Raw genomic sequence first — 21,268 nt, forward strand, 5'->3', positions numbered from 1 at the left:
TCATCGTAAAACCCCTCCAGCTGCCGGGCCCCACACAGGCAGCACCAGCACCGACAGAGCCGGCGCACAGGCGGGCCTGCGTGTGCCACCCATTCCTTCCTGGGCCCTGGGGAACTGGCCCCTCTTCCTGCATCGACGGCCTCGCAGAGTGGCGGAGCCCAGAGCTGGTGCTGTGACATCAGGCAGGCGCCGAGCTTCAAAGTCCAGCCCTGCTTCTATCAGACTGAACTTGGGCAAGATACCAGCCTCCCCAGAGCCTCAGTGTTTCATCTGTACAATAGGGGTGGTAATACCAGGGTTGAAGTGACAAGTACTCGAAGTTGTGGCTCTGAGCCTGGCTCACAGTAGGGGCTGAGCAAAGGTTCCAGGGCCCGGTCCCCTCCTCCCCAGTCCCCTGGCAAACCCGTTCCAGTTTCTCTACTTTGCTGTTCTCACTCAGGCCACTGCAGGCTGGCTGCTGCTTCCAGCCATCGGCTCCTGCTTGACTGAGGCTTGCCGAATATTCTCCCTGAAGCCAGGATCTGCCGTGTGCCCACCCGCGAGACAGGTAGGTCGAGGCCTGCTCTTGGGAGCTGCTAGTCTGAGGACAGAGAGGGAGGAGACTGCGGCCTGGCTTCCCAGGCCATTTGGTCTGGGGAGGGGAGACAGGAATGGAGACCACTAATAGAGATCTCAGTTTGGTCTTGAAGCCCAGGTGCGGGCAGGCCAGTGAGGCTGAGGCTTGCAAGTGTGGGGGCAACAGTCCGCAGCTGTAGGCCGGCAGGGTCCCCGGGTTAGGTTATGCCAAGGAGGCCTTGGGCCAGGCCGCCCCGATGTTCACATTGGTCCCCAGGGTGGGGCCCGGGAGGGGGCTCTGCGGGGTCCCCCCCACCGGCCAGAGCGCAGAGGCGCCTCATTCCCCATCTCGTGGGGACCCGGTGACAGGCCTCCCCGCCCTTCTGTGGGGTCTTTGCGCACGAGGCCCGGGCTGGACCCTCCCAAAGGCGCTTCCTTCCTCCGCCTGGTTGCCCCAGCTGCGCCCCACCCACCGCAGTGCACCCGGAGCGCTGGAGGGGGTCGGTCCTCTGCAGAGACGGCAAGGGGCAGGGCGGGGACCCGTGCCCGGTGGAGAAGCCAGGCCCAGGGCAGAGCCGCAGGCGGGGCTCTTGGGTGCGCGCAGGGGGCGACCCGGCGCGGGTCGTGGGGGCAGGGGCGCCCCCCCAGCTCCTCCGCCGTCACCGAGGCTGGCAGCAGGTGAGTCGGGGGCGGCGATGCCGTGGCCGCGCGGTGCCTGCGTCAGTCGCCGCACCAGGAATAGCCCCCGCCCCCGCCGCCGCCCCCCTGCGGGTCTGCGCCCGCCCCGCGCCCGCCGAGCCTTTACGCAGGAGCCCGAGAGCGTCTATTCCTGTCGGGCTGGTGGGAGGCGCGCGGGGGGCGGGAGCGCGGGGAGGGGCCGGGCCGGGGCGGGCTCCGTTAGGGGCGCGGACACCTGTGCCGCCTCCCCGCCCCCCGCCCCCCGCCCCCCTGCCCCCGGCCGGGCGCCCCCCCGCGGCGAGCCCGGGTCCGTCCTCCCGTCGCGGGGGCGCAGCGCCTCGGAGGGCGGCGGGGGCAGGAGCGGCGGCGCGCACCTGCCGGGGGCGCTCGGGCGGGGCCGGCGATGGACGCGGGGCGGCGGGGAGGCCGCGGAGCGCCCGGGATCCGCTCGGCTGGAGCAGGTTCGTGCGACTCTCCGGGTGCGCGCGTGGGGCTCGGCGGCCGGGGCGGGGCGGGGCGGGGCGGGGCGCGCTGTGGGGGCGCCGGGAGAGGCCCCCGAGGTCCCGGGCTTCCTTCGCCGCCGCCGCCGGAGCGCCCTGCCCCGGCCCCTGCCCCGACCCCCTGCCCCGACCCCGCTCGCCCTACCCGTACCCCTATCCGTACCCTAACCCCTACCCCGCCCTTACCCCGACCCCATACCCCTACCCCCTACCCGTACCGCTATCCCTACCCGTACTCTTACCCGTACTTCCTACCCCCTACCCGTACCCCCTACCCCGGCCCCATACTCCCTACTCCCCACCCCTACCCGTCCCTTACCCCGTACCCCTTACCCCTACCCCGTAGTCCCTACCCCCACCCCTATCCCTTACCCCGACCCCATACTCCCTACTCCCCACCCCTACCCGTCCCTTACCCCGACCCCGTACCCTACCCCTACCCCCTACCCCCTACCCGTACCCTTACCCCGGCCCCATAGTCCCTACTCCCCACCCCTACCCCTCCCTTACCCTCACCCCGTACCCTACCCCTACCCCCTACCCCCTACCCGTACCCCTCCCCCGCCCCCGCGGGCCGACCACCGCAGGGCGCCGTGCGCTAGACTGTCCGGAGTGGGGGGGCGGGGGCGGGGGGCGCCGTCATTGGTGGTTTTTCCGACCAAGTTAACTTAGTGCCGAAGGGCATCCGCTTCGGGGGGGCGGGGCGGGGCGGGAGGGGTGAGGCCCCAGGGTGCGAGTCCCGGTGCAGCCCACGGCGCCGGGGGTCGCGCGCGTCGGCCGGTCCCGGAGGATCCGCCGCCCGCGGAGACGGCCCCTCCCTGGGCCCCGAGCCCCGGATCAGCGGGAGGCGCGCACGTGGGGTCCGCCGTGCCCGCCCCGAGGCTGCGCGCTGCCCCCTGCCGGCCTGTGGGTGCAGCGCCCTGGGCCCGCTTGGGTCGCGGCGGCGGCTGCCCCCTGCGGGGCGGGGCGGGGCCAAGGGGGCGGGGCCGGGGCGCGGGCCGCAGGGGGCGGGGCCGGGGCCGGGGCGCGGGAGCCGCGGAGCCCGCGCCCTCCGCTGGGCGCCCCGGAGCTGCCCCCTGCGCCCTCGGGGCCCGGGGCCGGGGCGTGTGACCCGCAGGCGCCTCGGCCCGGGGACACGGGGACGGGCGCTCCGGGCCTGACCCCACGCCGTCCTCCAAGCATCCGCGGCCGGGGGAGCCTTGGCCGCTGTCGGGCGCGTGTCCGCCCCACGGCCGTGCGCACGGACCTGCTGGACACGTGCGGACACACTCACGTGCTCACGCGCACACGCATGTGGCCGCACGGGAGGGCGCGTTCACACGTCCACACCAGGGAAGCGCGCCCGGGCCTCGGAGGGCGCGGCCGCTGCCCCTCCCCGCCGCTCCCCGCCCCGCTCCCCGCCCCCGGGCTCCGGGCCCGCGGCCGCGCCTCCTCCCTCCCCTCCCCGCGGCCCCTCCTCCCTCCCGCTCGCTCGCTCCTCGCGCTCCCTCCCCGCGCCGCGGCAGAGCGCGCAGCCCGGGCGGGAGCCGGTGCGGGCGCAGGAGCGGGAGCGGGAGGGGAGCGGGAGCGGGAGGGGAGCGGGCGGGCGGGCGGCCCCGACCCCGACCCCGGCCCCGGCCCCGGCGCGTGCGGACCCCCCCCCCCCCGCCCTCTCCCGCCCGGGGTCGGGCAGCAGCATGCGCGCCCGCTGCCCGCCGGCCTCAGCCCCGGCCCCCGCCCCCGCCCCCGCCCCGCTGCGGAGCGCGCCCGGCCTCGACCCCGGCCCCGGCCCCGGCCCCCGCCCCGGCCCCAGCCCCGGCCCCGGCCTCGGCGGCTCAGGCGGCGGCGACCCCGGCCCGGCCCGGCGCGCGGAACCAGGCTCGGCCTGAGCGCCCCCGCCCGCCCCCGCCCTCCGCGCTTCATCCCGGCCCGGCCCGGCTCCCCCGCGCGCGGCGGACGGACGGACGGACGGACGGACAGACAGCGCCGCCGGGCGGAGGTGTGGGCCGAGGAGGAGGAGACGGGGAGGGGGCTGGGCCGGGGGAGCCGGCGGGGAGACATGCGGCTGGTGCCCGAGCCCAGCGGACGGACGGCGCGCCCGAGATGCAGGTGAGCGCGGGGCCCGATGCGGAGCCCCCAGGCCCCCGTGCGTCGCAGGCCCGACCCCCTCCGGCCTCAGACCTGAAGCTCCTTCCCCTGCCGCCGGGGTGTTGGCTGGCTGGGCGCGCAGCCCCGGAGGGCACCCCGCACCCCGCACCCCTGCCCCCGCCCGCCAGGCCAGCGCAGCCCGGCCCGGACGGTAAGCCCCTGCCCAGCGGGCGCCGCACCCCTCCTGGGTCCTGCCCGGGGTGGATGCCGGTCGGGGACCAGTGTTCTCCACGGGCTCCGGCCTGGGCACCGTCTTCCTCCCCCGACAAGGAGCAGCCCCTTTCCTGCCCTGGCCCACGGGGACGGAGGAGAGGGGAACCGGGGGGTGAGGAGGGTGCAGGGGACGGAGTTGAGGTTGTGGAGGACTCGGGAACCCTTCAGGGGCCTCCCTTTGTCTGTCTTCAGCCCCGCTTCTCACCTCCTCCTGTCCCACTTTTCATTCTGAGGCTGCCGGTGGGAGGTGGGAAGCAACCGAGAAAAGGGAGGTGAGAAGGGAGCATCCAGTTCCGCCTCCCCACCCTCTGTGAGGTGGCCCAGCAACCCCCCCCCAGGCCGTGTCCCTCCAGGTGGCTTCCACCGTGAGGAGGGGTGGGGCCAGGCCCGTGGGCAGTGCCCCCTGTTCCCACCCTGGGTCCCAGCCCAGCCCAGCCCCATCCAGCCCTGGCTCTGCTGAAGGCATCCCCTTTGTTCTCCGAGGTCCTGGGCTCAGGGTGGGGGAGAAGGGGCATGTGGGAGGTGCCCTGGGACTGCCGGAGGCCCTGAGGTGGGAGGCACCACCGTCTGGGCTGGCCCCTTCCCTTCCGGCCCAGCCCACCGTTGGTCCTCCTCTGCTTGGCTTGGGCAGCCGGCCGGCCAGAGGTGCACCTGCCCACGGTTCTGGGCTCAGCCCTGCTGGTCATTATGCCACCAACACTGCTGCCTCCCATGCCCGGGGAGCAATGAGCCAGGGCATCCGGGCGGCAAAGCACCCGGGGCTTCCCCACATCCAGCAAGGAGTGCAGGTGAGGGGAGAGAGGGTCACGGGTTCCCAAATCCTTTGTCCTTATGTGGGATCTGGTCTGCTGGGGGACAGCTTGCCTGCTTCCTCCTCATTGCCTGAGGCAGGAGAGAGAGGATAAAGTGACAGAGGGGAGAGGCCAGGAACTCCTAGGAACCCAGGTAGGGACTCCTGGCAGCACCCGCTTGCCTCAATGCCTGCCTGGAGGAGGGCTTAGCAAGGGTGAGGGCAGGCTCACCGAGATGTGCTTGCTGTCTCTGTCCCCTCCCCCGCCCCCTGCCAATTTAAGTGTGAGGTGGGCCTTGGGTAGGGCTTGGTCAAGGCTGCAGTGCTCCCCAGGGCCCAGAGTTACAGAAGGTCCTCAGTCCACCGGTCCAGATTTTGGGGGTCCAGATTCGTGCTCAAGGCCCAGGAACCTTGGCTTGTGGGGAGAGGACCCTGGGTGCCTAGAGGGAAGTGGAGAGGCTGCTCTGCCCCTTGCATAGTAGTCAGCTGCTCCATCCCCTGCCTCTGACCACCCATGTTTTCCTTGCCTAGATACTGTTTTCTAAAACTCAGAATTTCAGAGGGACACCAGGAAAAACCAAAACCAGAGAAGACCCAGAAACCTCTTGTGTGTGGGTCTTTGTTCAGCATAAAGCCAGACAGGATCCCTGGTACCAGTGATGGCTCATCTGCTGCTGTCTCCAGGTGCCCACCAGAGCAAAGGGCCGGAGGATCACAGCTGGGGCTGGAGGAGCGAGGCGGTGCGGGGTGATTTATGCAGGGTCCCATGGAGGCTCGAGGCAGTGTGTCCGATGTGGAGCTAGTGACAGCCAGGGCGGGGAGGCAGTGGACGATGGTGATTTCAAAGTCAGAGTCTTAGCCTGCTGGCCGGGGTCTCTCCGTCCTGCTGTCCTCTGCGTGGCACTCTGTGGAAAGATGGTGCCTTCCAGCTCCAGGGCCCCTCCCCCTCCTCCCAGTGGTCACCCAGTGATGGCTCTGTTTTCTTCCCACCAGTTCCCCTACCTTCCCACCAGTTCCTACCACCTGTCTTGGTCCAGCATCCCTACCCAGAGGCCCTCCCCCTCCTCTTCTCCCTGCCTCTGCTCAGGGAAGCCTTCCTGATTGCTCCAAGTTACTGACCCTCCTCCTCCAGGCACCCACAGTGAAGAGCCACACTGGTTTGGACCTAATATTGTGCCAATTATTCATGTGCTAATTCTACACATCCTGGACCAACTGTCTGTTCAGCTCCGGACTAGGCCGTTTTAGGGCTCCCATGGATTGCCTTGAATGTTCAGCCCTGGGGAATCACGTACCCACCCCTGGGGCTCCCCTGCTTGGCCCCCTGGATAGGGAAGGTGCTGGGAGGCACTGGGGAGCAGTAGTTGGCTGGTAGCAAGGACCACCTGGAGGGGACTCCATATCCTCAGCCTGTGTGGATGGACAGAGCCAGGTGACACCAAGGATGCCCCAGGTAGGGTACTTGGTAGCACACCCAGGCCCTCAGAGAAGGATTGGATTTGTTTGGGGAGGCTGAAGTAGTCAGAATTCTTCCAGAAAGAGAGAGAGAGACTTGCGGGTCCTGAGGTGGTAGCAGACTTTGCAGAGACACAGAAAACGGGATTCCAGAATTGGCGACAGTTCTTTGTAGAAACAATGTGTGGTGGCAAGGCACGTTCGCGTCCAAATGCATTTGAGGCATTGATACCTTTGTTTATGGAATGAATGAATGAATGAATGAATGTCCTTGGGTGCTGTGAGTCTGGGAGAGCCACATACTGACAACAGTGTCTCCCCCTATGTACTTGGTTCCTCTGATGTCACTCCACGGTGAACTTGTTGAGTGTGACCCCTGGAGCCGGATGCCTGGGTTCAGACCTTGCCTGGTTACTTAACCTCCCTGGGCCTCCGGCGGCTTCTTATCCATGAAGGGAGGATAGCAAGGTTGTTGACCTGTAGGCCCAGAGGGACAATTTAGTATGCAAATATATGCAAAACATTTAGAACAGGGCCTAGTACAGAGTAAGCTCTCAGGAAATGCTAGCTACTTGTAACTTTTTTTTTTTTTTAAGATTTTTATTTATTCATGAGAGACACAGGCAGAGGGAGAAGCAGGCTCCATGCAGGGAGCCCCATGTGGGACTCGATCCCCGGTCTCCAGGATCACACCTGAGCCCCCCCTCCACTCCCCGGGCTGCCCTAGCTACTCGTAACTTCTATCAGTGATGTGTTCTCAGTCTTCCCCCCGGAGCTGGTACAGAGATTTGATTTGATAGCTGAGAAATCTGAGAGAGCCCGACAGGTAGACTGACTCGCCCAAAGTCCCCAGCTCACACGCTCTGTCTAGAAGCCTTCCTCGGTCTCCTGGGGTTCAGAGCTCGCTCACCTGGGTGTGGCCTGGGAATTGATTCACGTATTTAGCATTAGTAGTAATAACAGTATTACAGAGGCAGCAGCGCCACTCCGCAGCCTGAATACTAGCGCTCCCATAGTGGTGCGCGCCTCCCGTGCGCTTCCCCTCACTTTATTCCTTGGTGGCTTTCTCTGAGGCAGCCACTATCCTAATTATCGGGTGAGCATGCCCTCGCCTTTCTAAAATCGTGTCTTTTAATATATGGAAATTGCTCAGTTTGGGTTACTTTTGAACTTTGTCAGAAGAACCTGAAACTGGCTGCAGCCCTCTAGAACTTGCTTTTTTTCCTCCTCCACCGTCATATTCCTAAGCTTTGTTGGTATTATGGCAAAGAACGGTAGATGTAGTCTGTTTTTGCGGGTATATAATGTTCTGCTTGGGTTTTTTTTTTTTTATGTTCTGTTTGAACAGTGTATTTATCATTCTTGTGTTGATGGACATGTGGGTTGCTCCCTCCAAACCATGCTGCCGTGAACCTTCTTGCCCCGTCGCCTGAGGTGATGTGCGGAGTGGCTCTGGGGCATCTGGCTAGGAGCGGAATTGCTGGGCCGCAGGGCATGTTCATATTCACCTTTACTAAAAGTGTTTTCCAAATGAGTCAGACCATTTATGCTTCCTGAGCAGGGGAGTGGTGTCCCCAGTGCTCCCCCCGCCCTTGCCAATGCTCGGTGTGGTCAGCCTTCTGGGTTTTACCAATTGATTGAGTGTGAAATGGTGGTACATTCTGGTCTTGATTTGCATTTCCGGGATTCAGGGTTTCTGATGTAGGAAATGGGGATTGAGATGGGCAACAGCCAACGTGTAACAGATGCTTAGGAAGCAGTTGTCCTTTCTGTACCTCAGCATCCCCCGTTAGTGGGGGTGCTGTCTCGACAAGCCCTGAGCTCAGGGATAGGCAAGAGCAGTCAGGAGGACCCCTCAGGGATGGGGGGTGAAGGAAGAGGAAAGAGAGATAAAGTCCTGCACAGTTGGAGCCAAAGAAACCCCAGTGGTTCTGCCTTCACCCCCAGGATGGGCAGGGGCGGTGCTCGCTTGGGAGAGGGAGCGAGCTTGTGCTTCATTGTCTTAATAACGCATGGCCTCCTGAAAACCCTGTCTCCACACCCTGGGGTCTGGTGTGGGGCTTGGCCTGGGGAGTCCTTAATCAGAGTTTGGTGAGCTGGGGAATGAATACTGGATGAGACAAATGTATTCCCACCTCCTTGGGGAGTCCTCCCTGACTGCTCTTGCCCGTTGAGTGGGTGAGGGCTGGCTGAGCAAGGTGGCTCCCGGGCGTTAGCAGAGTCCTCCCGGGAGGCCTCAGGACCCTGCGTGCCCCCAGAGGCCGAGAAGCTCGGGGCTGGCAAGGTAATTTGGAGCCACTCTCTCTGCCAGCTGGTGCACCAACGATTGATTCCAGGCCGCTTTCCCCGCCCGGACCTGGGCCCCTGGAGCTAGTTAGAGACGAGCGACAGGGCTGGCGGAATAATTATGCCTATTTCATGTGACACCCAAATTGATTGCCGCCAGGGTGACATTACCAGGGCATTGTTCCTTGTCTCCAACCTCTTATTACATGTTATTAGGGTGTGTGGTGTGTGTGTGTTTTTCTATTTTTTCCCCTTTCAGGGAATTAATCTCTCTCTGCCACCTCCTCTGCTTCCCTCTGCAGAGAACCTGCTCGTGTCTCTGTGAGGGGGTGGGGGCCCGGCCAGCATGCTTCCTCTGCCTGGCCCAGGGGGGGAGCCCAGTCCTAGTAGGGCTCTCGGGAGGGCCGGCCCGGCCGTCTCCAGTCCCTCTACTTAGGTGTGCGGTGGAGGGGTCTCAGAGCTGAGAGGGGCCACCGAGGTGTGGTCCTAGCAGAGGGGTTCCCCTCCGGCGTCAGTGATCTGCTCTGCTCTGCTTGCATTCCTCTCGTGGCAGGCCACTCGCCCACTACTACTAGGGCAGATCTTCCATCCTGAACCGTGTGGTCTTCCACTTGGTTTCTCGCACTGAGCTGAGTGGGCCTCCCCCAGGACTCCGCCCGTGGGCTTTGACTCCACCCTCTCTAGCCAGCATCGGGCTCTTTGCACTCTCTGCCTTGGGACACCCCTAGAGATTTGCAGAGAGGCCACCCCAAGCCTGGGCTGCTCATGAACAGGCAGCTGGGTAAAGGCATCGATTGTGCCTGAGAAGAACATAGCACTCACCCACGTCTAACCAGAGGGCTTCGCCACCTTGACTCTGATCTCCGTGTACGGGTTGGATAAATGGGTTTCGGCAAGGGGTTGGCCAAGATCCACTTGAGCAGAGAGGGCTTTGACTAGTCCGTGGCAGTGGAAGGGCAAGTGTTTTTATTTATGGTTTCCCCATCCATGTTATAAAAAACTCGCTGGACCTTGATTTGGGATAAATCTGGGGGTTGCTCTTATATCTCGTCTTTTTGAGGCAGAAATAACTCAAACCTTCACTTGTCCCTGATCTAGCCCCAGCACGGGATCCTGGCGGCACGCTGCGGAGAGAAGGTTCTGGCTGCAGCCAAGAGGCTGGGCTTCCTCTCAGGCCCTGGCCCTGAGATGCTGTGGGACCCAGGGACGAGGCCCTGATGTTCTTGGGCCTTCCGTCACCTGTGTGATGGTCTCTAGGGTTACCCAGCCTCTGGAGTCAGGCAAGCTTAGGGACCTCGGGCAGGTGAACTAATGGCTTGGAGCCTCAGTTTCCCCATCCACGAAGTGGGGTATGTGGTGAGGGTGGGTGAGGTCCTTCTGCAAAGCACTCAGTGTGTTTCCTTCCTTCTCTTGACCTCTCTGCCCCCAGCTGCGAGAGGGCAGCGAGAGGTCTGTCCTCCCCTTTTCTGGAGGGGGAGTTTCGAGCCCCAGACATGAAGCGGCGTGCCCGCCACCCTACAGCTTAGCAGGCCCTTGAACCTGCCTCAGAGAAAGGCTCGATGCAGGTCGGGACAGCCGGGCTCCAACCGCCCCGGCCCAGCCCCAGCTCCGCCCTTTGTTGCTGCGGGACTCGGGGCCGCTGCCCCTCCTCTGTGCATCCGTCGCCAACCCTCGAATCTGTAAAACGGGGAGAATGATACCACCCTAATGAGATTGTCGCGAAGGTGAAACAAGCTCATGTTTGCAGTCACACCCTGCGAGCTGTGTGACCTTGAGCAAGTTACGGGACCTCTTTGTGACCTTGAGCAAGTTGGAGAACCTGTTCGTGCTTCTGTTTTTTACCATCTGCAAAACGGGGGTAAATAGCACGTCCTACCTCGACCAGTCATGTTGGGAGAAGTGAATTCTGTACGTAAAGTGCTTAGAATGATGCCGCACGCGAAAGGCCGTCATTATCCTCGCGATGCTCCGTCTCTGGCCTTCCCCTGCGTGGCTGCGTGGCTGCTGGAGTGGGGGGGCGGCGCCCTGGCGGGCGGGGGGCGGGGGCTGGCTGGTTTCCAGGCCTCCAAAGCCTGAGATGGGCGACCTGAGCTGTCCTCAAGGTAGAGGAGCCCTGAGGACTGGGGGAGGCGGGAAGGTGAGAGGAGGTCTCCAGGCACCTCCCACGCTGGCCCAGGTGAGGGCTGGCGGGTACCTTCTTGCCCCTTTGAGCCTAGGTTGGCCTTTTAGACCTGGGCAGAGGTGGGAAGGGAGCTGTAGCGGCCCAGACCCGTGTTTTCCTTGCGCATCCTCAGGCTACCACATGGGCACCTGCCCCCCCGCCCCCGGTTCTGGGACACCTGCCCCTGAGCACCTGCCCCCCCCTCGTCAGTCTGGGACACCTACCCTCCTGGGCACCTGCCCCCTCCTCCTCGGTCTGGGACACCTGCCCCTGGGCACCTGCCCCCCCCTCGGTGCTGGGACACCTGCCCCTGGGCACTTGCCCCCCCCCCCTCAGTCTGGGACACCTGCCCACCCCTCCTCGGTCTGGGACACCTACCCCTGGACACTTGCCCACCCCTCCTCGGTTCTGGGACACCTGCCCCTGGGCACCTGCCCCCTCCCTCCTCAGTCTGTGGCACCTGCCCACCCCTCCTCGGTTCTGGGACACCTGCCCCTGGGCACCTGCCCACCCCTCCTCGGTTCTGGGACAGCTGCCATCCAAGGAGGCGTGCTGTGCACTCAGGTGGGCTCAGCACAGACAGTACGGAAGCTTCCTAGAACCAGTGCTCCCTCCCACCTCCCTTAGGACAGCTCCTAGCCTCCTAGCTGGACTCCTAACCTCAGAGCCAGCCTGGGAAGGGCAGCCAGGGCCCAGAGTGGTCCAGGACTCACCCGTGCTCAGAGAGCAGGGCGGATGCGCAGGGTGCCCGGACTGGACTGCGGACATGGGACCTGTGGGCCCAGTGCCCTCCGCCCACCCAGAACTGGCTCTTCTCCGCCCCACCAGGCCGGCTGCTCCTGGAGGCCAGAGCCTATATATAGAAGCCTTTAAACACTAAGATGCTTTGACAATTAAAATTCATAATTTATCCCGAAGACGGCCTGGAGCTGTGGGCTGGCCGGAAGGCTGGCCGCTCCTGAGGTCAGCTGTCCCAGTGGGGTGGGCGGTGGGGCGGGTGCCTGCCCAGGGCCACGCAAGCAGTGCAAGCAGCAAGCGGCCCCACTGCGCCCAGGCGGCACCCTCCGACCTGGCTGCCGCTGAGGGGCCGGGCGAGCACCCTGGGGAGAGGCTGGAGTTGCCCAGCACAGCTGAGAGCCGGGCTGGTGGCACTGGGCCCGGCACTGGGCCAGGCGGGAGGAGGCAGCAGGCAGGCACGCCCACACAGCCCCCCACCGCACGCACAGGCACACCCATGTGGGCACAAGCACACCCTGGGGGTCCAGCAACTCTGCCGGAACCAAGAACAAGAGGAAAATAAAGAATCCTACACGACAAAGGACGTGACCTCAATTTTCTTCCAGGTTGATTTTTTCCTCCCTGTGGGGGCAGCAGCAGGGGGAGGAGGAGGGAGAGAGGGAGGATGGGCCAGGGCGGGTGGCCAGCCCAGGAGGACGGACACAGAGGCCCTCCTCTCAGGGCTCCCGGCCCTCCCACCCCTCTCCCACCCCCCCTGCGGGGGCAGCCCCTGCCCAGTTAGGCTGACCCGGCCAGTTCCCCCATTAGCAGCTCACTGCCAAGGGTTATCAGCCATTCACACCCCAGCAGGGAGCGGCTCTGGAAGGAGCCCAGGATGGTGGATTTGGGATCCGATTTGGGATCCGATTTGGGATCAGAGAGAGCAGTTAAGGGTCCCTGGATGCTCTCCAGCCCTGCGGAGCCTGGGCTCAAGTGAGCCGCAGCCTCCTCCAGGAAGCCCCTCGGGTAGAGCCTGGGCGAGGAGCAGCTGTGTCAGGAGCTGCCCCAGCACTTGTGGGACAGGCCCTGCGCTGGGAGACACGGGGCGGGGGGGGTGGCGCAGAAACTCCCGCGGGGAGAAGGGAGACAGGTGCAGAGTCCTCAGACCCCGCAGATGCGGGAGGCTCTGGGCGGTGATCCCTTCTTAGCTGGATTCCGCAAGCTGAGTGGTCAGTCCTGGGCTCGTGGCTCGTGATGGGCAGCCCCCCACCCCTGCAGGACGGAGGCCCTACCTGGGTGACCGTGGAGGGCTTCCTAGGCAGGCTTCACCCCCACCCCATCGAGCCCGTTGCCTGCTCCCAGCGGCCTGCTTCCCACTAACACCTCGTCAGTCTCAGGAAGCGGATGCAGGGGACCACGCTCTGGCCTCAGGCTGGTGGGGACTCGGGGACAGGGCAAGTCTGAGGACTGTGTCGGGGCTTTGGTCACCCTGCAGGGGTCCCTTCCCCTTTGGAGTCGGACCATCAGGCCTACCTCGTGGGGCGGTGCTGATGCTGAGGACTCGGGCCTGCCGAGTGCTTGGGGCCTGGTGGTTGAGTGTGGGCCAGCCTCGCCCGTCCTCCCCCACCCTTGCCACTGCTCCCCTTCCTTCCTCCTGGGCCCCCCTCCCTCCTGCGCTTCTGCTCATCTCTGGGTGGCAGCCTGGGCAGGGCTGAGCGGTCCCTGCTCCCTCCCTCCTGCTGCAGCCCCGGGGTAGACACGAAGCTTGGCAGGACAGGACCAGGACCTCGTGGTGCGTGGTGCACGCCTGCCTCATTTCCATGGGGGGCGACAGCCCGCCACGGGCGCTCAGGTCACACACCCGGGCTGCCACCCGAGGCCCTGGGCCCAGCGGTGGCAGCGGGCGCCTCCGTGCAGGGACCCCCCGCCCGCGTGTGCTGGGGAGCCCCGTGCTCCCTGGGGAGCGCCGAGTGGGAGCACCATGACACGCTGATACTATAAACCGAAAATAACTAAACCTCCCGTCCTGCGTCCTGCGCTGCAGCCGACCCCAAATCAGGTGCGAGCCCGGCGGAGGCGGCGGCGGGCACCGGGGACATCATCCAGTGTGTTCAACACTCACGGTTGAGGAAGGGCTTTTGTGGGGCCTGGGGGCAGGGCGCTCACACCTCCCAAGGCCTGGGGCCGGCTCTGGCCCAGCACCTCCAGGCCCGTTGTGCCCGCCCCTCCCCGTGGGTCCAGAACTCAAAGCCCTCGGACTTGGTGCCTAGGCCTGAGGGCGAATGAATTCCATTTGGGAAGCCCTAAAAAGTGGTTTAAAGACACGTTTTTTGAACGCGGCCTGGGGAGGCGCAGTGCCCCCTGGCCTCCCTCCCCAAGCCCACTCGCAGGTGGCCCCAGGCCCCTCCTGTCCCCCCCCCCCCCCCCGCAGTCACCCGCCCCATCCTGAGCCCCTCAGGGGACGGTCCCACAGTGAGGCCTTTCCCCTAGATCCTTCCAGCCCCGGTGGAACTCCTCGCCAGCCCGACCAGGTTTGAGAATCTTGGCTTTCTAGCTGGGGAAAGTCCGTTTCTGTCGTGGGCTCCCTCGGGGAGCCTGGAGTCCTCCCCTTGCCACAGAGTGCGGGGAGTAGACCGGGGAGGCCCGGCCTCGCTGAGGTCACACGGTGGGGTGGCCGGGAACCATGTGGGGCCAGTGTGGGGAGCCCCGGGTCCTGCCCCGGGACCACTGTGGGGCCAGGGGCTCTCCGGCTGTGCCGGGGTCCGAACACCGTGCCCGGGCCTGGCTCCTCCGCTGGCTGCCCACCTGCCTGCCTTGGACGTTTATTCCCTTTGTATTTATTGGTCCAATTTTTAAACTCCTGCCCTTGTGGGAAGCCCTTCAGGGGGCAGGGATCCTAACTAAAATGCTGATTAAAATGCATAAAACACTTCTCCTTTGCAAGCACAGGGCTAACCAGCAGGACCCGCGGCGCCGGGAGCGCAGGAGCAGCACGTTGCCCGCTCAGCAGTTGGGGTGACCCTGCAGACGCGGCCCCGTCCGCCCCGAGACGGCAGCGACCCCGTAGGGCTGCTAGAGGGGAGGCTCGCCGTGTGCTGTGTAGCTGCTGCGCCGGCTGGGGCAGGCATCCTGACCGCTCCCGGCCTCAGTGTACCCCCGGAGGGACAGTCGCATGAACAGGGTGAGGGATGAGGACGTGCCCTCCGGGCGGTCTTGGTCCTGCGCAGCGGGACCTGTTCTGAGGGTCTGACTGCCAGGTTGCGGGGGGGGACGGCGGCCACGCAAGGCAACGCCAGTCAGCTTTTCCATCAGTATTTGAATTCTCACCACCCACTCAGGGGCCTCGGCCCTGCAAAAACTCTAGTGGACACCCTGTGGGGTTTTTAAAGATTTTATTTATTTATTCATGAGACACAGAGAGAGAGAGAGAGAGGCAGAGACACAGGCAGAGGGAGAAGCAGGCTCCATGCAGGGAGCCCGACGCGGGACTCGATCCCAGGACCCTGGGGTCACGCCCTGGGCCGAAGGGAGGTGCTCAACCCCTGAGCCACCCGGGTGTCCCTACACCCTGTCTTTCAAAGAACATCCCAGGGGCTGTTCTGTGAGACAGAAGCACCCACGGCTGACCCAGGATTATACGTGGAGGCGCAGCGCCAAGTGCAGAGGCTTGCGAGCGTATTTCCTTCTTTGTTCTGGTTGCCAGGAAGCTCACCCCTCCACCATTACGCAAGACGTCGTGGCATTCTCTCCTCGCGGGCTTCCTTTATCTTTTTATCATCTTGTGGCATAACATCTTCTGTCAATGGGCCCAAGTTATTTTTAGAAGGAGGGATGTGCTCGATAGCAGTTCTGTGATGTCGCTAAGGAGCGTAAGGAGCCTCCGTGTTATAGGAAGGGGAAGATTTCTGACTGCGTGGGCTACAGACGGCTTCACTAAGAAGGTGGCCTTTGGGAAAGGAGGTCACGAAGGCCGCTGGGCCTAGAGGCCGGGAGGGTTCTCCAAAAGGAGGTGGTGCAGAGCCAGGAGCAGCTGAGGACACCTGGGCAGCCTCACGGGGCAGACTGGTGGGAGGCAAGGCGGTGGCGGGCTGAGTGCCTTATTCAGCCCCTGGTGTGTGCGGGGCTTCCCCACATCTCCGGTGGCCGGTGCCCCCCACCCCAGCCTCCTGCAGCCCCCGCTACGCCCACCGGCCCGGCCCTGAGCTGGACGCTGGGAGCCCCACCTACGTCTCCCGCCCCCCACCCCACCCCGAGCCAGCCCAGCTGCCGGCCCAATTACTTATTGATCGCCTGTCAGGATGTTTGCTTTCCTGGTGGCTCACTGGAGCGTGTGTGACTGTTGAAAATGGCCTGGTTGGGGGGCGGGGGGAGGCTGAACCACGGAGCCTGGAGAGGATGAGAGGGGCCCAGGGCAGGGGGGCCAGACAGAGCCACTGGGGATGACAGGACCTTGCAGATGCCAGAACATGTCAGTGACACCCAGAGCCCTCTCTGGTTAATCAGTCACCTAGTCGATCAACTGGAGAGCACCTGTCAGTCCTGGGAGACTGCTGGAGCCCCAGTGGCCAGAGCTCTGGTCCCAGGTCCACCCCCTTCTACAGGCTGGGTGTCCTTGGGCAGCCCCGATGGCCGGGGGTAGAGCTGTGGGGCCCCCCTTCCTGCGGTGAGCCCCCCCTTGGCACCATGGGTGTGGGTGTGTGTTCCAACTATAGTCCGGCCTCTGGAGACCATGTGACCCAGGCCCTGCAGCGTGGGGGAGTCCAGACCAGCCCTGCTGCCCCCTGCACACCCTGCTGGGCCCGTTCTCCGTAGGACGGAGCAGAGGCAGGGATGGGGGGCAGAGCAGCCTCTGAGCCCAGCTGGCAGAGGGTCATGGGGGCGGCCCCCGCACACCCCTTGCTTACCCACCCGCAGCCTGTACCTGCAGTATCGCCCTTGTCACCGCCACCCAAGCCCCGCGTCACCTCACAGTCCAACCCCAGCGCCTCGTGGGCCGGACCGGCTGTGGGGGGCCGTGGGATGCTCCAGACGAGCAGCAGCCCGGGGCCGGGGCTCTGGGAGGAGCGTGACCCGAACCCCAAGAGACAGATGAAGGCTGGTGGTCCTCGGAGAGGAGCGCGCTTCCCGCCGAGGGTCAGAAAAACCTTCTGGGAGCGCTGGATGCTGGGGTCTCGGCAGCAGGCGCAGGGGCGCTCCGGGAGGAGGGGCCGCGGGGGCCGAGGCCTGAGCTCCGGGGCCTGGGCGGGTCATGCTGGACCCAGAGGAAGGGAGAGGTCGGGGGACTCCGCAGGGAGGCACCAGGTGCCCGGCTTCCTGGCCGGGGTGCCCTCCGCTGACCCGGAAAGCCCACCAGGGAGCAGATTCGTGGCCACGGACAGGTGCCACCGGGTCGGCTGATAGCCTGGGGCTCCCGGGTGGGGGCTCGGGCGGGGCTGGCGAGGAGAGGGCCGTGGTGTCTGTGCCCGGGGAAGCGGAGGCTGACGGGGTGGCCCCAGCAGCTCAGGGGCCCCGGCCTGGCAGGTGGGGGACCAGACCTGCTCCTCCTTAGGCTCTTCTCGGAGGCTTCAGCCTTTGAGCCCCTCTGATCCCCTCTGTGAGCCCCGAGGGCAACTCAGCAGGTCTGGCTTCATCCCTGTGAGCGCCGGGGGAAGCTGAGGTTCAGAGGGTGGGTGGGGTGGGGTGCATTCAGAGGGGGTGCGTGCATGGATCACGTCGCCAGGAAATCATAAACCATGAAGGAGGTGCTGAGGCCAGGCTCCTCCGAGATGCCCCTGCAGCGAACCCCTCAATCCCGGGGATGCTGGGGAAGTCCTTTTGGGGGGGCTCCGGGCAGGGTAAGGAGCATGGGGGAAGCAGCACGGCAGGGCAGGAGGCCTTGCGGCCTGGGCATCCGGGCCTCACCGCGGGGTCGCAGCCGGTGCCCTGAGCCACTGTGGAGCGGCAGCTCTGTAGTGTGCCAGGGACATCCTGACGGGGTGGGGGGCCCGGGTGGGGCCAGCCAAGCACCGTCCTCTAACCACCCCGTGTCCTGTGCTTGCTCCCGGCTGCAGGTGAGCGAGAGGATGCTGGCGGGGGGCGCGAGGAGCATGCCCAGCCCCCTCCTGGCCTGCTGGCAGCCCATCCTCCTGCTGGTGCTGGGCTCGGTGCTGTCAGGCTCGGCCACCGGCTGCCCGCCCCGCTGCGAGTGCTCCGCCCAGGACCGCGCGGTGCTGTGCCACCGCAAGCGCTTCGTGGCGGTTCCCGAGGGCATCCCCACCGAGACCCGCCTGCTGGACCTGGGCAAGAACCGCATCAAGACGCTCAACCAGGACGAGTTTGCCAGCTTCCCACACCTGGAGGAGCTGGAGCTCAACGAGAACATCGTGAGCGCCGTGGAGCCCGGCGCCTTCAACAATCTCTTCAGCCTGCGGACTCTGGGGCTGCGTAGCAACCGGCTGAAGCTCATCCCCCTGGGTGTCTTCACGGGCCTCAGCAACCTGACCAAGCTGGACATCAGCGAGAACAAGATCGTCATCCTGCTGGACTACATGTTCCAGGACCTGTACAACCTCAAGTCGCTGGAGGTGGGCGACAATGACCTCGTCTACATCTCGCACCGGGCCTTCAGCGGCCTCAACAGCCTGGAGCAGCTGACCCTGGAGAAGTGCAACCTGACCTCCATCCCCACCGAGGCGCTGTCCCACCTGCACAGCCTCATCGTCCTGAGGCTCCGGCACCTCAACATCAACGCCATCCGGGACTACTCCTTCAAGAGGTTGTATCGGCTCAAGGTCTTGGAGATCTCCCACTGGCCCTACCTGGACACCATGACGCCCAACTGCCTCTACGGCCTCAACCTGACATCCCTGTCCATCACTCACTGCAACCTGACCGCCGTGCCCTACCTGGCCGTGCGCCACCTGGTCTATCTCCGCTTCCTCAACCTCTCCTACAACCCCATCGGCACCATCGAGGGCTCCATGTTGCATGAGCTGCTCCGGCTGCAGGAGATCCAGCTGGTGGGCGGGCAGCTGGCCGTGGTGGAGCCCTACGCCTTCCGCGGCCTCAACTACCTGCGCGTGCTCAACGTGTCCGGCAACCAGCTGACCACGCTGGAGGAGTCCGCCTTCCACTCCGTGGGCAACCTGGAGACGCTCATCCTGGACTCCAACCCGCTGGCCTGCGACTGTCGGCTCCTGTGGGTGTTCCGGCGCCGCTGGCGGCTCAACTTCAACCGGCAGCAGCCCACGTGTGCCACACCCGAGTTCGTCCAGGGCAAGGAGTTCAAAGACTTCCCGGACGTGCTCCTGCCCAACTACTTCACCTGCCGCCGCGCCCGCATCCGGGACCGCAAGGCCCAGCAAGTGTTTGTGGATGAGGGTCACACGGTGCAGTTCGTGTGCCGGGCGGACGGCGACCCGCCGCCCGCCATCCTCTGGCTCTCGCCCCGCAAGCACCTGGTTTCGGCCAAGAGCAACGGGCGGCTCACAGTCTTCCCCGACGGCACGCTGGAGGTGCGCTACGCCCAGGTGCAGGACAATGGCACGTACCTGTGCATCGCGGCCAACGCGGGGGGCAACGACTCCATGCCGGCCCACCTGCACGTGCGCAGCTACTCACCCGACTGGCCCCATCAGCCCAACAAGACCTTCGCTTTCATCTCCAACCAGCCGGGCGAGGGAGAGGCCAACAGCACCCGAGCCACCGTGCCTTTCCCCTTCGACATCAAGACCCTCATCATTGCCACCACCATGGGCTTCATCTCTTTCCTGGGCGTCGTCCTCTTCTGCCTGGTGCTGCTCTTTCTCTGGAGCCGGGGCAAGGGCAACACGAAGCACAACATCGAGATCGAGTACGTGCCCCGCAAGTCGGACGCAGGCGTCAGCGCCGCCGACGCGCCCCGCAAGTTCAACATGAAGATGATCTGAGGACGGGGCAGGGGGGCAGGGGAAGGGGCCTGGTCCTCAGTCCTTGCCGCCTCCTCCCTCCGCACACGCTCCGTCCCTCCCGCCCTCCCTCCCCCGCCCTTGCCCCCTCCCCACCCGCCCTCCTTCCACCAGGACCTCAGCCGCCCAGGCCCGGGGACCCCGCTGCACAGGGGCACGCATTGACAGACTGGAGGCGGAAGCTGACAGGCCGACACGCACAGTCAGTAATTCAATAAAAAAAAGTTACGAACTTCCTCTGTAACTTGGGTTTCAATAATTATGGATTTTTATGAAAACTTGAAATAATAAAAAGAGAAAAAAAAAAACTATTTCCTATAGCTAGTCGGAATGCAAACTTTTGACGTCCTGATTGCTCCAGGGCCCTCTTCCAACTCAGCTTCTGGTTTTTCTCTTCCTCCCCCTCCCCCCCTCCTCCTCCTTCTCTTCCTCCTTTCTCTTCTCTTCCCCTATGGGGAGGGATCACTCAGGAAAACAGGAAAGGAGGTTCCAGCCCCACCTGCCCGGGCAGCTGACACTAGCGGGCAGGGGGCGGGGGCGGGCCCAGCCCCAGGCTGGCTGTTTGCAGGGAGCAGGTGAAGGACACAGGGCTGCCTGATGGGGTGGGGGCCCTCGGCCAAGCTGCCAGGAAGCACCGCTGCCGGGGACTGGGGGCCTGGCTCGGGTGTGGCTGAGACTCTGGACAGGGGCCGGGGTCCTCCTGGAGGACGGCACAGTCGGTGGAGAGAGCCAGGGGCTGGAGGCAGGACCCGGGCCTAACTTCTGGTCCCCGCTTTGCCGCTGACTTACTGTGTGGTTTCAGACAGGTCGCTGACCCTCTCTGGGCCTCAGTCTCCACATCTGTACAAATGGAAACGTGACTCCCTGCCCTGCCTACCTCACAGGGCTGTTGTGAGGCATTGATGAGATGATGTATGTGAAACACTTTGTAACCTGTAAAGCGCTGTGCACATGTGTGGGTGACTGCTCTCATTATGGTCATTATTCTCTCACCGTGGGGAGTGGGGCTCAGGGTTGGGGACATCCCGGGGGAGGGCCGCTCTGGGGTCTTTCCGAGGCCCGTCTCAGAGCAGCGCCCCAGCCTGGGGTCGGGAGAGTCGGTTTGGGAGCGGGATCCGCAGCACTAGAGCGGACCCAGCGGGTCAGAAGCCGCCCTGCTTGTTCGCTCCAAATCGAGCCGCTGCGAACTCAGCCCTGGGAAGGGCTGCCCCGGGTGACACGGTGCGAAGGGCCAGCTCGGTCACCTTGTAGCTTCCCTGGATCTGTGGGCCCGGCTCGAGAAGCTGGGGCCCTAGCTCGGCCGGCACTTGGGGCGCTCGCCGCCATCTCCAGAGGCCGGGAGAGCCCCGCAGGCCTGGCTTCTTCCCTCCACCCTTCCTCTTGTCCTCGGGGTCTCCGTGGATGCAGCCCCACGGCGGGCTGAGTCTGCCGCCTGGTGGTCGTCAGGTTCGGGGGGATCCAGCCGCGCAGGGTCGGAGCGGCACACAGCGAGCTGAACGAGGAGGGGAAGCGGTCGGGAAGCCAGCCCTCCGCAGTGAGGCTTCAGAATGCAGCTCCTCCGGTCGGGGCTCGTCCGGGGCACACGTGCCCAGCCTGAGCCGGCATGGCCCGGGCAGCTGCATGCCTAGCGTATTCTGAAGCAAGCGTGCCACCCTGGTGAGGCGGCACGGTGAGCGGGTCTGGCACGGAGCTGGCCCTCGTCACCCACTCACTCATCATCTGATCCCCACAGGCCCCGAGAGCCAGCTCTGCCCCGGGCTCCCAGCTGATGCGGCCACACCACCCTGGCTCCCACGTCCCAGCAACCACCCCACGGTGGTCCCGGGCTCCAAGGAAGCCTCAAGCCCTTGGAACTGTGGTT

The 21,268-nt window shown here is 64.8% G+C and overlaps 1 protein-coding gene across 6 annotated transcripts in view; it reads left to right on the forward strand.

The window, feature by feature from the left end:
• The window catches only part of LINGO1 (leucine rich repeat and Ig domain containing 1), a 70,627-nt gene extending 50,257 nt beyond the window's left edge, over positions 1–20,370 (forward strand). For 3 of the 6 annotated variants that reach the window (XM_077881981.1, XM_077881982.1, XM_077881979.1), the window contains 2 exons: positions 440–547; positions 17,533–20,370. In XM_077881981.1, coding sequence (XP_077738107.1) covers positions 17,545–19,389 — 1,845 coding nt within the window. In that variant the 5' untranslated portion in view covers positions 440–547; positions 17,533–17,544 and the 3' untranslated portion in view covers positions 19,390–20,370. Of the gene's footprint in view, positions 1–439; positions 548–1,587; positions 1,695–3,637; positions 3,822–17,532 lie in introns of those variants that run through there. The other 3 variants (XM_077881980.1, XM_077881977.1, XM_077881978.1) reach the window with 3 other exon arrangements.
• The last annotated feature ends 898 nt before the right edge of the window (positions 20,371–21,268 follow it).

The sequence above is a fragment of the Canis aureus genome, chromosome 32 (genome assembly GCF_053574225.1).
Source record: "Canis aureus isolate CA01 chromosome 32, VMU_Caureus_v.1.0, whole genome shotgun sequence".
Taxonomy (NCBI): domain Eukaryota; kingdom Metazoa; phylum Chordata; class Mammalia; order Carnivora; family Canidae; genus Canis; species Canis aureus.